Below are 16265 nucleotides of genomic sequence, written 5' to 3'. Positions count from 1 at the left end.
AGTCCAAAGTTAAGAGTAAACTATTTTTTGAGTGGCTTTGCAGAGTGAAGGTCACCCAAAGAAGTTTAACTCGGCCCTGTGTCCTCCCAGCCTTTGCACTCCTCCTGTCTTGTGTATATGATGATAATGACCTCTTGCTAGAGGCTCTAAGGGCTTGATCTAGCACAGCTTGGGCTCAGGGTGTTGCCCATCGATGAGCCCTGTGCCCTTGGTCTATGTCGCTGCATTTGGAATCTAGCCTTTAAGAGGGTCCGAGCCCCAGACGCGGTGGCTGTATGTCTGGGCTCAGTCTCATGGGGTGATCTTGCGTGGAAAGCCCAGATGCCTGTAGGGTATTGTCCGTCGGGTGTCTAGTGAAGAGACCTAAGAGGGAGGGGATGTGTGCCCACCTCAGACTGACTTACAGGCTTGTCTCCTTTTAGGGTGTCTTGTACGGTTCTTTGGGGGAGTGGGCATGCTGCCTGAGCCCAGAATGCCGCCTGCGTCTCAACTGGTTGATAAAAGAAATACTGGGGGGAGGGGAGAGAATAAATAAGTTGATTCCAGCTGGGACTGAAACTCCCCAAGCACCTGCTCAAAGTACTTTGCAGCTGCATTTTCCCTTTGCGGCTGCCCGTCAACCTTGTGCTGGTCCCCAGAACACTGGCGGGGGGGTTTTGAGCCAGTTGAAAAGTGAGAATTATATTTTGTGGTAAATCTTGGAAACTTTTTTTTTTTTTCCCCAAAATTTTCTGTGAACGTTTAATTCTCCCCTCCCCCGCGCCCCTCGCTGAGTGGCAGGATGGGAGACGGGAAGGGGCAATTTTTGCTTTAAAAAATTTCAAGTTAAACAAACAATCCCCGCAGCGATGTTTTGGTCAGTTGGAGCAGCCTTAAACTGACAACGAGGGCACTTCGAGACATGAGCCAGATTTTCTTGGTCCCAACCAGACCATGGTTCGTGCCTCGATCTGCATCTCCTGTAAAGCTCTGACATCTCTGAAACAGGACAGAGCGCCACAGTGAAACGCCTGCCCTGGCTAGATCAAGCCCTTTTTCCCAAAATGTCCCTGCTCTGCCAGAGTGGTGTGGCGGTGACATTCATACCCATTCGGAGCATGCTTGCATAGCACAGGTAAGACCCCAGCAGCTGTCCCGTGCCTTGTCCACACTTCATGTTAGTGCCTTTGCTACCAGCGATGGAACTGAACTAGTGATAGCAACAGAGGCAAGGCCAGTGCAGACTCACCCCAGGCCCTAGGACTCTGCAGGGTGGGAGGGTCCCAGAGCTTCAGCCTGACCCCGGAAATCTACACATCAATGAAACCGCCTCACAGTGTGAGCCTGAGTCAGCCAGCCGCAGGTGTCTAGTTGCTGTGTAGACATACCCTACGTGCATCCGTTTCAGAAAGGTAGAAAAGTGGTTGTGATAGCTACAAATTTTCCAGTTCGCTTCAAAATGTACCTGGCTGTCATTTTGAAGGCTGCTTTGGTATCCTGTTAACCTCATAGAGCCTTCAGTGTCCCTGGGAATTGGGCTCTTAGCTCCATCTATAGTTTACGTATATGCTTTTTCAAAAGCACTTCATTTTTTTAGAGAGACACTGGGGAAAAAAATCCTTATGTTGCTTATAAACCGGTCCCTTTCCCTTGATTACACTGTAGCGCATTAACCCATTTCACTGATCAACGCCAGTTATGGCCTGTTTACTTTGTGTGTTTCTCTTGGTTGAAGCGTAGGAATGGCCATGCAGTATCTTGACTTGCACCTGGCATTAGCCATCGTTGGTTCAGAGGGAACGAACTGATATGGGCAGTTTATCAAGTGATCCAGTCCCCGCATCTGGCAGTCCGCTTTAGGGACACCCAGAGCATGGGGCTAATAGCCATTGATGGACCAGTGCTTCAAGAACTTACCTAATTCTTTTTTTGAACCCAGTTATATTTTTGTCCTTCACAACATTCTCTGTCAACCAGCTCCACAGGTTGACTGTGTGTTGAGTGAAGTGCTTCCTTTTGTTTGTTTTAAACCTGCTGCCTATTAATTTAATTGGATGACCCCTGGTTCTTGTGTTATGTGAAGGGGGTAAATAATCCTTCCTTTTTACTTTCTCCACACCAGTCATGATTTTATAGACCTCTGTCGTAGCCACTTAGTTGTCTCTTTGCCAGTCTTTAATCTCTGCTCAGATGGAAGCTGTTCCATACCCCTAATCTTTTGAGTTCCCCTTCTCCGTACTTGTTTACAATTCTAATGTTTCTTTTTTGAGATGGGGTGACCAGAACTGCAGGCAGTATTAATGGTGAGGGTGTGCTGTGGATTTATAGAGTGGCCTTATGATATTTTCTGTCTATTGTCTATTCCTTTCCTAATGGTTCCTAACAGTCTGTTAGCTTTTTTTTTGACTGCTGCTGCTCATTGAGTGAATGTTTTCAGAACTGTCCACAGTGACTCTAAGATCTTTCTTGAGTGGTAACAGTTAACTTAGACCCCATCCATTTGTATGGACAGTTGGGTTTGTTTGCCAATATGCATTATTTTGCATTTATCAACATTGAATTTCATCTGCCATTTTGTTGCCCAATCACCCAGTTTTGTGAGATCCCTTTGCAACTCTTTGTAGTCTGCTTTGGACTTAACTGTCTTGAAAGGCAATGAAAACCAGTTTCCCATTCAGGTTCTTGGTGCTGATTGGGTTTCAGACACTGCAGGGGAGGGAGTTGTTTTAAAGAGAGCTGTTTTCATTGGGATCTGTATTCATTTTTTTAATTATGGAAACCATTTTCGGTTGATCTGGAGGAGCCGTTGTGGATTATTTACATTTGGCGCCAGTTTTAAATTGTCCTCTTCAAATTCATTGCATATGTCTGTGCCTGCCTTTACACACAGCTGTGCTGGTTTCTTTCATGCAACCAGTGGAGTGAGGAAAGAGGAAGTGTAATTTTTTAGTATACCTAGAGGCACTGCCTGAGATCAGGGCTGTCTTGCTCTGTACTGTCTGTATGCATAATGAGAGACAGTCGCTGCCCCAAAGAGCTGATGATCTAAACAGACAAGGGGTGGGATGGGAAACTGGCACAGAGGGGATGTGCCTCCTGCTAGGGTCCCCCAGGGGGTCTGCGGCAGAGCCGGGAATCGTGCCCTTGTCCCCAGTCCACTGACTTAGCCTCAAGACCCCCATTTATCTCCTTGTGCTTGGAGCATGTGTGATTAAAAGGTCAGAGGAAGGCTGGTGTGACATGCAGAAGCAGGTGTCAAAATGGCACTGTCCAAGCTCATTTTGGAAGGGAGAGGGGCAGGTGGGAAAATTATTTAAGGGGTTCAGAGAAATACACACCCTAGCTTTTAACAGTGATATTGTGACAAACGGGGAGGGTTTAAATGCTCTTGTGCCTAGTTATGCTTCTGTGGTATATTCCTACCCCAGTGTAACCTTCCTCCGGCTGTAGACGTTTCCTCCAAGCATCTTGCTTCTGTGCAGAACAAGCAACACCTTGCATCAGCCAGTGACAAAAACCAAAATATTTTTGTTTTTCAGTAGCTCTCATCTCAACATTTTTTTTTTCTAAAAACCACATTCACTCATGCAGATTCTCTGGCGCTTCCTGTCACGTCACTAGCAGACGTGTGGTTCCCCCCATTGTTGCCTATGGACTGTTATAATATTAAAGATCTCTCGTTGTGAAACATGCAGAGGAGGGCAGGGAAAATAGAAAACCACCAGAACCATTTTCCAAGGTGATCCTAACTCCCTTCTAGCAGACAGCTCAAGGAGGGGTTCCCACATTGTGGATGGCAGTCCCTGGGGAAAGAGAACCCAGGAGGCCTAGCCCTCCCGCTCTTCTTTTTCTCATATTTTTGTTTCTTTATACTGCAAGCTCCATAGGGCAGCACTCTGTCTTTAAGCACCTAGTACGCTCTGGGGGGCTAGATCAACAGTTAATAATGATCAAACCCTTCCCCGGGCTCCCACCCCTCTCTAGCTGTTTTGTTGGAGGCCCGGAACTAGTCCTGATTGGCTGGGTTACAGTACAATTTACCTGCCCTTTTCGGACCCACCTGCGGATTTATAGATTCATAGATTCTAGCACTGGAAGGGACCTCGAGAGGTCATTGAGTTCAGTCCCCTCCCCTCATGGCAGGACCAAATACTGTCTAGACCTGATAGACATTTTTCTAACCTACTCTTAAATATCTTCAGAGATGGAGATTCCACAACCTCCCTAGGCAATTTATTCCAGTGTTTAACCACCCTGACAGTTAGGAACTTTTTCCTAATGTCCAACCTAGACCTCCCTTGCTGCAGTTTAAGCCCATTGCTTCTTGTTCTATCCTTAGAGGCTAAGGTGAACAAGTTCTCTCCCTCCTCCTTATGACACCCTTTTAGATACCTGAAAACTGCTACCATGTCCCCTCTCCGTCGTCTCTTTTCCAAACTAAACAAACCCAATTCTTTCAGCCTTCCTTCATAGGTCATGTTCTCAAGACCTTTAATCATTCTTGTTGCTCTTCTCTGGACCCTTTCCAATTTCTCCACATCTTTCTTATGTGATTCAGTCCCAGGACCAGACGCGTAAGCAAGGTGCTGTGTAACTCTGTGCACCAGCATAGCACCTGGCTGAGGGTGATGCTGAGTATTGGTGTATTATAACACCCTGTCGAGGGGACTGATACAGACTGGGTAATTGACAAACTCAGCCAGCAGGGGGCAGTGATGATACATCTCCCATTTGCATCTCTATCCATCCACACTAACTTGTTCTCATAATTACATTCCCTCCAACTCCAGCAGTTGCTTGCATGTGCTGGATGCTGCACTGTATCAGTTATATTGCTGTCACTTTTCCTGAGTTCTGGTCCGTCATCCCCGTTGGGTTTCCTTCAAGATATTTCATACGCTCTCCTCCCTCTGCAGTCTTGTGTAAGCAAGGGGCAAATCCCCTTGCATTGCCCGCCTCAGGTCTCCCCTCCCCGGTAGGACAAAATTGCATCATTTTGACCAGGGGTCTCAAACTCAATTTACCTTAGGGCCAGGGCCAGTCCTCAAATCCTCCCAGCGTGCTAATAATGTCACTGACGATGGTGTTCAGAAAAGAAAACGTTTATATTGGATTTTTTATTTCAGTTTTCTTAGAAATCATAAAGCTGTCATTCAACTTTATACAATTCTTCGTCTGCCAGAGAGTTGTTAGTGTTTGCCAGACACCTGGCAACGCTTCAGTTCGGTCAGTTTGGTGATGTTTGGCCTCCGTGACTGAGCAGTTGAAACCTTCAGGATTGCAGCAAGGTGTGCATCCGAGAGTTGTGTTCGGTATTTTGACTTGTTTATATTCATTGTGGGGGGAAAATGATGCTGCCTCCATAGGTGACTCTGCCCAGCGACTAGTGATGATATCGCTGTCCCTCTCCCCCGGCCAATGGGAGCTGCGGGGGGAAATGCCTGCAGCAGACATTGCCGGCAGCATGTCTGCATGCATCTCTCCTCCGTGGGCCGCAGTGGGGAGGTTCTCGGGTCGCAGATGGCCCGCGGGCCGGGACTTAGAGACTCCTGGTTTTGACCATCAGCTAGTTGTAGTGACTTGAGGCAGGTAGGGCAGCAGCAGCAACAGATGTGACCTGAAGTCAGTATATGCGGGTTGAGGATAGTGATCCCCATCACACGAGCTGTTGTCTCCAAGTGCTCGTGGGGTCGCTGGAGGGTTGAGTGCCCCACAGGCTAAGAGCTGGGCTGGGATGAGCCGCAAGAGACTTTTCCTGGCATTTGTTCACACCTGGAAAGTCTGAGTGGAGTTTGTATTTGAACATCGTTCGTCACATATGGGGGCCTCTCCCTTCAGCTGAGATCTCAAAGCTGCAGCAGCCTGTGGCTTGGGCAGTAGTGGGATGGAAGATTGCCTGTGGAAAACCAGGCAGAGGCAGTGGTGGTGTTCGGCCTGAGCCAGTACTGCCCAAGTGCCCCAGTCCAGCAGAGAAGAGGTTAGCACAGGGGTCCGGTTCACCATGAGCCTTTGCGGAAGGGGGAGGATGTTAGGCCCAGATCGTCAGAGGTGTTTTGGCACCTAACTCTCATTGATTTCTAGGCCTTTGAAGGTCTCGGCTGTAGTCCCTATCATCCAGCAAAAGTCCAGTGTTGGTGATTTTTGTCCATGTTGCCGTTCTCCTTGCAGTGTCAAGTGGATCCTTCACTTCCTGTCCTCAATTATCACATACTGTAGCTGTTAAAAAGCTACTACGTTCTATACTAGGGATGGCTGCGTTTCAGGGGTGGGTGGAGTGATCCAGCATGCTGAAGACAGTAGTTTGCATTGGTTCTAAGCAGGTTAAAGGGGCCTTTGTTCACTACAGGTAACACCTGGGACTGGGAGAACTAAAACAGAACGAGGTGAGAGGGCAAGGCCTGTTGTGTGAGAGCCTGGTGTAGGGGGCTGGGTTCACTGATCCCTGGGATGGTCTGGTTTCTATGGGCCTGTCTCGCAACAACGTGTGAGAGAAAAGCTCCTTTGAATGGGACTGTAACCCTTCCTCCCCCCCCGCCCCATAAATGGCAGGGAGCCTTGAGGACCAGGGCAGTTCCTGCCACTACCACTTAACTCATCCATCAGTGGCAAGGCGATGCCCCCACTTTACGTGTCCAGCAGTTGTGGCTGTCCTGACAGAACAAGGAGCAATGGTCTCAAGTTGCAGTGGGGGAGGTCTAGGTTGGATATTAGGAAACAGTATATCACTAGGGGGGTGGTGAAGCACTGGAATGGGTTCCCTAGGGAGGTGGTGGAATCTCCATCCTTAGAGGTTTTTAAGGCCCGGCTTGATAAAGCCCTGGGTGGGATGATTTAGTTGGGGTTGGTCCTGCTTTGAGCAGGGGGTTGGACTAGATGACCTCCTGAGGCCTCTTCCAACCCGAATATTGTATGAATGATGCCATGGAGGACTCAAGGAGAACTCTGTTACATTACAGAACCTTTTGTAGCTGCTGCAAGCCTCAGCATTGGCTCAGCCAGAGTTGATCCCAGGATGGGGTGGCATGCCAGCCCCCGCCTTGCCCCTGATAGCACTTAAGGATTCCCACAGTCCAACCCAGGGCACTGGTATGGGAACAATTTGTATAGTGGGGGTGCTGAGAGCCGTTCAACCAAACTGTAAACCCTGTATATTATGGAAGCCACTTCAATCCAGGGGGTGTGGCCGCACCTCTAGTTCCAGCACCTGACCCAAGGAGTAGGGGAGAGAAGCTTCTGCCACTGGCTCCCTGTTTACTTTCTATACTCCCCGCTCCCCCCCTTAAGCGGCCCCCGCCCCCCCTCTTGTGGCGTTTGCAAAATGCTGAGGTTATGCTGAATGAAAGAGAATCTCCCTGGATGTGTTAATCCTCCCTGTGTTCCTCTGTTCACTGGACTGTTTCCATGTACTGTGTATCGGAGACAGCAGCCACTGTAAAAGAGCTTAGAGCTGGGGAGTGAGGGGGGAGAGTTTGAAGAGATCAGGCGTTTCAGGATTGCACAAAGGCCCCTCCCATCCAGCCCATGTTCACTGGGCCAGAGACTCTCACCTTATGCAGCACCACTGAGTTGTGGGGCAAGTGCCAGCTCATGAGAGAATTCACACACACCGAGTAGCCCTTCCTAATACTGATACCCATAATCCTTTGCCTCGCTTTAGTACCTTCCATCCATGCATTGATCATTACAGAGTGCTCTCTCTCTCTCTCCTCGGAGCACTGCTCAAGCATTTGGCCCCTTGATGTGTTTTTTCCCAGCTGTAAAATGGGCACAGAGGCTGTGTTGGTGAAAGTTAGGACTAGAACTCATGAGTCCTGGCTCCCATTCTGTAGCTGGTCCACACATCTTCTAGACAGATGACATGAGACAGTACAGGAACAGATACTGGTTCTTATCTGGCCCTCACCATAATATCTGAGCAGCTCCGCATCAATCTCCACATTCCTGTAAGGAGAGGGGAAGTATTATTCTCACTTTACAGATGAACAGCTGAGGCATAGCATTGCTGGCGTGACCTGCCCAAGATCGTGCAGGGAGCCAAGATCTGTGGGCTGAGCTGGGAATTTAATCCAGGTCTCCTGAGCCCAGCGCTCTCTCCATTAAACCATCCTTCCTACTACTACGGTGGTGAAGGTGGATTGGTTTAAAATGCAGCATCGCTCTGTCATGGGGCAGGGTTCGGCTCCTCGAAAGGCCAGCCAACACCTCATGGAAAATTATACGCAGTAGGAGCAATTCTGCTCATATCTCCCGTGCATTCCTCTCCTTGTCATTCTAGGACACAGTTTCACAGCAGCTGTCACAAGAAGAGGGTTATTGCTGCTTCTGGTGGGCACCAAGAGCTGTGTCTGAGTAATTCAGTCACAACGAGTCAGAAATGAGACCTGTGCACGTAACAGCTGATACCCATGCTGCTTAGCTGTGCCTGAATCTCGCTTCCGTTCAGTTGTCCATCTCTTAAAGGCAAACTGCAGTGATTGGCTCCAGTACATTCAGAGAGCTAGGTATTTATTCTGGAAGGAGATGAGTGAAATGGGAGTTTAGATCTTTTTGGAAACAGACCCCATTGAATTCTCTTCCTAACCAGGCTCAGGGGTGATGTAATATATGAATCCTTTAACACATTTCTAAGGTGTATGCCCGCTTGGCACTGGCTGCGGTATAAACCCTGTATTACGGTGCAGCTTCCTTTATAAGCCCCGGGTGTTCGCCGTGAGCTGCATCTTTGATATTCAGGCCACTTATTGAGGTGCTAAACTTGAGGCACCCAGCTTTGGCTGAAATTTCCTTGAGTCCCATGGAAGGTTTAAATTCTGAAGGATGGTTCCCCTTCCAGCCCTAGTTCATGGCTCTATGATCTCTTCCAGCTGTGCACATCAAGCGCTATGCTGAGGAGAACCTTTTCAGACTGGCTCACAAATCCGTGCCTTCTGCTGGAGAGGTTGTGCAAAGCATTAAGGGGCAGAGGGAAGGGTGATAGGCTTGTGCAAAAAGTTTGTTTTGGCTTTTCAAGTCAGAGATGCTTTAGGCTGTAATAATAATCCCTAGGTTTTCCTTTTCCCTAGACTGCAGGTATGTGACATGCATACCTGAATGATAATGATTCGCATTTCCTGCTCGTGCAGAAGTTAAATACAGCTTTAACTCTAATTCTCTCCCAACACAAAGATTTTGGGTAAATCTCGCTGCTTCGGTTTCCGCTGTGGCCCTTTCTCCTTTAAATAGGTGGAGGGACAAGCCATTTTTCCCTGCCACCTGCCGGCCAAGCACCAGGAGGTACTGTGTTCTCAGCCTGGAGGTGCCTTCTGCTGTTTCCATTGTTCGTTGCAAGGGGAAAGCAGGCCAGCTTCTTCAAAAGCTCCAGCCTGTGAGTGCCAATGGCAATAGGGGGACAGAGTTAGAAAGAAAATGCTGTCAGGGAATATTGCGTCTTGTGTTCGCTGCCTCGGACCATCTCCCTAGACCTGGGTGCTCTAGCAGTGTATGGACACAATACGTCATACATATGCATATCAATTAAAGGACGCTATAAAAATAAAAAGTACAGCGTTGCTGGCTTTCGAAGGGGAGAGGTTCATATTTTGATATTGGGTTGATGAGTCTGTTTCTGACACTCTATGTAGAATCTTCCTGACTTACCTAAAATAAGGCACAATTTTTTAACAATGAGAGTAATTAACCATTAGACCCATTTACTGTGGGCTGCGGGGCATTCTCCATCACTTGTAGGCTGGATTTAAAGACTGGATATCTTGTAAGAGAGATGCCCTAGCTCAGCCAGAAGTTATGGACTTGGGCAGAGATTATGCGGGGTGGATCTCTGGCTTGCAAGATGCAGGAGGTCAGACTAGATGATCGTGATAGTCCCTCGGGCGTTGGAGTCTGAATGTTGCCCTGGCCCACTAGCTGACAAAGGGGTTGTTTATGCTAGTGGCTTTTTACCTGGAGTTAACCAATTTACCTGGTAACTTGAGTTACCTCGCTCACATTTGTACCTGCTCATTTGGCGTGTGGGAGCCCAGAACACGCAGTTGTGGAGTGACCAGGGTCATGCTGATGTGGTGGGTGACTCGTGTTAATTAGCAAACAGTTACCTGGTGGAACAAGCTGTTGTGGAGTGGCCAGGGTCCCTCCTGCTGACATGGCGGGTGACTCCTGTTAATTAGCAATCCGTTAACTGGAGTTTAAAAAACTCTTTGATGTCCCCAGAGGGGAGAAGGCTAGAGAGGCAGCCCTGGCTTCCCATGGCTGACATCTGCAGGCACTGAGCTCAGCTTTGTGGGACAGGAGACGGAGGGGGCCCGGACTTCCAGTCCAATGCCAGGGAGGCTGTGCTAGCAAGAGGCAACTATAAACTGAGGACACTGGCCACGATTTTCCAACTGGTGACTGGTGATTTTGAGAGCCTACTGGAGACACCTTAAAGGTACCTGTCTTCCAAAAAATGCTGAGTGCCCTCTCTGGGAATCAGGCCTCTTTCAGGCATTTCTAGCTGGACACCTAAAATCACTAGTCACTTGGGAAAACCTTGGCCACTGCTAGTCACATGTGTGAATATTGCTACCCCCTTGTTGCCGTAGGCGGTGCAAGGGTCAGCGCTGCTCTGTATTCCCATCTGTCCCTTCTCTTTCTAAATATATACGTCATTTAATGACAACTCCCCTCTTGCTCTGACGGTTACTAGCCAGTCTGCTACGTGTCTGCCCTGGGGAGATGAGTTCCCAACGAACGGGTTACAGTCTCCCAGCCCGGAGAGGTCAAGGTCATCGCACGGGTCTGTCATCCATGCATCATGCGTGCCACAGATGGGGAGCACGGGGCATGGGTTGGGCTGAGATAGAGGGCACCCAGCATTCTGTGCCCACCTGTAACAGATAACTGAGTGGTGTAAATAACAATGCACCCTGAGATGGAGATCTCTGGACAATAGGGATTGCTTCCTCCTTACAACCTTTAGGGCACCAGATACCCCAGCTGGGGTGGGAAGGAGTTAGGCCATGCCCTGTCCCAGTGCTCCTGGACCATGCAAAGCTGGGGGGAAGATGCTGCACTGCGGGAAGGAATCTAGCAGCAGGTCAGGAATTCTGCCTCTGCCAAAACTCCTTCAGGGGCAATGTGACTCTGAACTGTCCCAAGCCAGGACAGTGAGAGAACAGCTTTTGAGTGGCCTGGAAATTAGCAGAGCCTGCTAGGCTGGTCACACGTGAGCATTAGGCCGCACTACAGTTGTTATAAACCAGATCGGTGCCATGGCTTGGGAGTGATGTGTGTGAACATCCCTGACCCCCATTCCGGAAAAACAAGAAATTTCGCCATCAGAACTGTAGCAAATCTAGAACTTGGACTGAGAATCTGCCGCCCTTCAGATAAATGAATTTCCAAGCCCTGTTGATGGTGAAGGTTCCACTATCAGCCCCAGCTGTGCAGCATTCCCTTCCCCAGCTTTAGGCCGGCAGGCAAGTTTCCCGTATCTTAGCCTTCCATCTCAGAGTACGTCACCAGCCATTGCTGATTTTCCCCCTTCCTTCCCCCTCTGCGGGATGAAAACATTGTTCTTGAGATCTACTGATTAAAAGAGCTGTGGTGAGAGCCAAGAATTGTTATCCCCATTGTACGGATGGGGAAACTGAGGCATGGAGCAAGAGATGTGACTTGCCTGAGGTGACACAATGGGTCAGGCTGGAATGGAGCCGGGGAATCCTGTGCTCTAGCCACTTGGTCGCTCGTGTTGGAATCATGTAACTAAATCCATTTTGTGCATTATCTACCGTTGGGCACCATCTCGGGGCTCTGTAAGGGCCCTGTATCGATGTGAGGAGACTAGGGTCCTGCCCTTGCCGTTTCCTGAGATTTGCACTCAAATCCAGCTTGGTCCCATGGAAACGGCTGGCCCTGGGGTTTAACCCAGCGCCGTGCAGAAGGGGAACCGCTCCCTCCTTAGGGGGTGGTCCTCTGAGGCGCGGGATGGGGAGGCTGTGGCTAAGTGAAAGTTGTTTGCGGTCAGATGTTACACACAAGGAAAAGACCCCAGCGCGATGGGACTAGACAGACCCCTGGGGGCAGCGCTGGCCGTCCCTAGTGTAACATTGAGCAAAAGCTAATCCTCTGCTGTAACTGGAGCCTTGAGCTAAGTAAAGGGACTGGGTGTTCAAAGGAGCTCCCTTCTGCTCTCTGAGGTGATTCCCTGCATGGATCTGCTCCGCAGAGGCTGCATGTAAACTTTTGCGACCCAATGCTCAGTGTATTACACGTCCCCAATACACAGAGGGTACGAGTCTGTTACAGCACCAGCTATGGAGTCCAGCTTTTTAGCTGCAGAGACTCCTGCGTTTGGTTCTGGAGGTGCCCAGTTCCATCCCCAATGGGTTGGCCGTGAGGGAGGCTGTTGGGCTTGGGCCTTCTAAATGGTGCTGTCCCTTGGGGAGGCTTGCCCTGGGGCTAGATGAGGGCGGACAGCCCAACTGCTGCTTGTTCTCTGCTGACTGCCGCAGGCAGCAAACCGGAGTTCTGCAGAGCCTAGCGGTCCCTTTGTTCCCATGGTGATGGTGGTGCCCCTCTGAATACCCTGGGGTGGGATTGAAGCCAGGATAGCCCCATGGGGCTCCAAGCTCATGTGTGGGTGCACCTGCAGAGTGGGTCTGTGCAGGCCATCTCCATAGAGGAGCGCAGTTATCATGGCAAGTAGCCATTCTGCTCCCACTGGGCCCCGGGGCTCCAGAGAAGCGATGGTTCGTTAGTAGTAATAATGTGGTAATTACAGCAATGCCGGAGGGCCCCATTGTGCCAGGTGCTGTACAAACACAGAGCAGCAGATGTGCTTTAAGGAGAGACGCCCTGCTCCGTTCTCATCCTGGGCTGCTGTTTGCGGTGTCCTAGCTTTGGGGCTTGTGTCCCATTTTGAGATGAAGGAGCTGTGAGGTAAGGCCAAGGCTCATCTTCTATTGCACAAGACCCTCTGCTGCTGGAGGAGCAGGGAAACCCCCCTCCCTCCCCACTGCGGATGTTTGCAGGCCCACGTTGCTAGTTCACGGTGAGCTAAGGGCCATGCCCAGACTTTTCTAGCAGCGCAGGGCACCTTGGTAACTTGCTGGGGGCTGTGCCAACTTCCATAAAATGCAATAGATTGAAAGTACCTTCACCTACTTATTGCAGAGATGTGGCCTGGAAAGACTACAGGTCCCAGCATGCACTGCTTCCATCCTGAGAGAACATTACATATGGGGACTTCTCCGTTCCCAGCGCCTCACCAATCACCCAAACAACTTGTAGCTTCCAAATAGCAAGTGAATTCGAGTGTGCTGCCTTGGGGATAAAGAACTGCAGCACGCCCTTTCACTAACTGTACAGAGACTGTTCCTTGTTACGGACCGAGGGGACAAAGATCTCCCCGTTCGCTTCTCTGCAAACCGCCTGACCTGCTGGGGATGCTTTTAAAAATAAGAGCTTGCTAGAGAATTTGGCTTGTTCCTAGCCTGCTGCGTTTGACACCTGGGGATTGTTTGTAAGTTTCACTCGCTCCCAATGTTATTTCTCTCCTCTCTTTCTGCAGGGAAGAATCTCTACACCAATGAATACGTAGCTATAAAATTGGTAAGTTTCTTTTCCTTCCCTCTCAGTGTGCTGTCCAGGTTAGCTAGTGTTTCAAAGCCTGGCTTTTTACTAATGGGTTAAAATGTCTCTAGCTGAACCAGTGGTTACATAGAGGCTATGTAAGATGTGTTAGGTGGTGGTTGAGAACCTAGTGCATGCAAAGCAATTAATGCAGTCACCAAGCCATGAGGTTTTGGGCGTGAGAAGCGTGTGGCTCTGAAGCTCTGTTGAGTTGGGATCAGCTGGATCATGGCAACTCCAGAACTTTCCTAGTGTCCGCCTCACACTAGCCATCTCGACGATTGGTACCGGGGAGTCTCGGCAGAGAGACCAAGAGTGAAAGAGCCATGGACCCTGCGTTAGCCAGGTCAGGATGAGATGCACTCGGGGAGCTTCAGTATCCCCTCCAAGGTTCCCATCGGTACCTTCCCCCAGCACTGCGTTTCTTGCCATGCCACTTAGGACAAGGCCGCCTCCTGTTCAGCCTCCCCTTGCATTGGCCTAGCAGCAGAGGGAACAGGCAGCCTGTTGCTGTCTCCCTTCCTGCAGTCCCCGCCCATCATGAGGTGTCTAACAAACTCGCCCGTGGAAGCTGCATTTCTCTGCTTGAGCAGCACTCCACTGTTGGGGCTGGTCCCAGCCCATATCAGGAGGGCAGGCCAGGAAGGGTAGGGGGGATGGGCCCAAGTCCACATAGCCCAGAATGGCATCGTGGGGTAGATGTGCCAAGAAGGGTAGAGAAACCTTGCATGGCAGAGCCTTCCACTCAACAGCAGGAACTCAAGTGTCCCTTTGTAGGTTAGGTGAGTGGGAGACTGGGGTGTGGAGGGGTGAAAACCCCATCTGTTTGTGGAGCTAATGGAACTGCTCCTGTGTGAGGCGCTCCAGCCTCAGCCAGTGCTGTCCTAGCTGCACAGACATTGCCCCTCGCTGCGTCCTAATCTGAGCCTTCCCCCTCGGCCGGTGCCCCGGGCTCTGCTCTCTCTGCTTGGCACTTTCAGGGTTCCCCGGAGGGGGTGGCTAAAGCACGGGGCATTGACCTAACTCTCCTCCCAGGGCAACTGCTGGTGAAACTCCCCAAAGCTCCAGCCGAGGGTTTTAGGAACTCTCGCCCGGTGTGCCCAAGCTGTCCGGTGGCAAATCCCCATGTGTCAGAGGGAGAGTCCCAGGGGCAGGTTTCCTGCTCAGTTACTCTGCCTCTGGGATTGCCAAGGTACAGATTCTCCAGCCTTTCTCCTCCCTCCCTGCCCCAAAAGCGACTGACCAGAAACAAAGTCAGAGGAGAGAGATCATCGTCTCTGGCCTGGAGTCTCCATTATACCTCAGCCCCTTTGCATCACCCTGGCCTTCGTGTAACTGAGGCCTTGTGTTTTGTGGTGGTGCCGGTCCCTCGTTGGGACGATTTCCTGCCATGTCCGTTCTCTCTCACGCAGGGACCTACATTCTCTCCCCGTCTCATTCTTTGGTTTCGATTCATTTCCTGTAAATTAAGAAAATTGCCCAGTGGATCAGATGTCCACCCCTGAGGGTTGGTCTCCATTTCATGCCAACTTCCCATAGACCAGACCCCTTCTCTGCTCTGTAATGAACGTTTGGGTGAGCTGTAAAATGTGCCGCAGCCATTTGCCTTGCTTGAAGTCAGGGCATCTGAAGTAAGCAGCCCTTCCCGAGACCCTGCACGGCCCGCTCATTTGCTTCCCTCCTCTCTCTTTCTCTCACTTCCCACAGGAACCGATAAAATCCCGAGCCCCACAGCTGCATCTGGAATATCGGTTTTACAAACAGCTCGGAAATGCAGGTAAGGAGCAGCAGTGCGTGCAGAGCACCGGGGAGGGGCCCAGCTGGCCTGGAAGGACAGGCGTGGGGGAGCGTGTGCAGCTTTCATTATAACCATGACACTGCAGCTTTGCCCTCTATCCCCAGCGTGAGCTGCTCGGCTGACAGAGGCAGGTTTTCCATATGCTTCTCAGCTTTGATCCCCTTTGTTTTCATTTCTGTGCTAGTGTCGGGGATGCGGCTGAGCTGCCTCGGGTCATCTGGGACCCTCCTTCCCCTGCACCCCCTTCCCAAAGAGCAGGGTGTCCTGCTCCCCAGGTGATGGGGCTGGGTGTGGGGTGTCACCCCTCCAAGCTGGGACTGACCCTGGGACTCCCGATACAGGGGGAGGTGGGAAAGTGTCTCTCAGCCAGGAGGAGAACGGTGGCCATTGAGTGCCAGCAGCCACTGTTCCTGGGGTATGGGCGGAGTCCCGTGGGGTTCAGATACGGCTAACGCCCTTTCGCACTGTCCCAGCTCCTTCCGGCCAGTGCCTGAGGGATGGATGGTGTTTGGATTGTCAGGCAGGTCCCTGGGAAGGGTCATCTCCTTCCCCCCAAACAAACCTCAGGAATCCGGTGTGCATCATACGTGGTGATTCCATCTCCCTGCGTCACAGGATCCAGAAACTAAGCTAGTCCTTCCCTCTCCGTCCCCAAGTCCTCCAGCACTGGAGTAGAAGGGATTGGCTGTGAGATGGGATTGGGGAGCTGCAGGACGGGAGTGAGGGGTGTCGCAGAGCTGGGGCGGGGAGGGGAGTTCAGAGCTGGAATAGCAGGGAGCTGCGGGTCGGGAGTGAAGGGCATCGCAGAGCTGGGGGGGCAGGGCTGGAATAGCAGGGGGGTTGCGGGTCGGGAGTGAGGGGCATCGCAGAGCTGGGGGGG

General features: G+C 50.8%; 1 protein-coding gene across 5 annotated transcripts in view; it reads left to right on the top strand.

The window, feature by feature from the left end:
* CSNK1G2 (casein kinase 1 gamma 2) overlaps window positions 1–16265 on the top strand; it is an 89976-nt gene that overhangs the window by 54740 nt on the left and 18971 nt on the right. For all 5 annotated transcript variants that reach the window (XM_034755183.1, XM_034755182.1, XM_034755181.1 and 2 more), the window contains exons 3-4: window positions 13526–13566; window positions 15295–15364. In XM_034755183.1, coding sequence (XP_034611074.1) covers window positions 13526–13566; window positions 15295–15364 — 111 coding nt within the window. The remainder of the gene's footprint in view (window positions 1–13525; window positions 13567–15294; window positions 15365–16265) is intronic.

Source organism: Trachemys scripta, chromosome 22 (genome assembly GCF_013100865.1).
Source record: "Trachemys scripta elegans isolate TJP31775 chromosome 22, CAS_Tse_1.0, whole genome shotgun sequence".
Lineage (NCBI taxonomy): Eukaryota > Metazoa > Chordata > Testudines > Emydidae > Trachemys > Trachemys scripta.
Note: the sequence above shows the minus strand (reverse complement) of the source record. Positions and strands in the feature narration are given on the sequence as shown.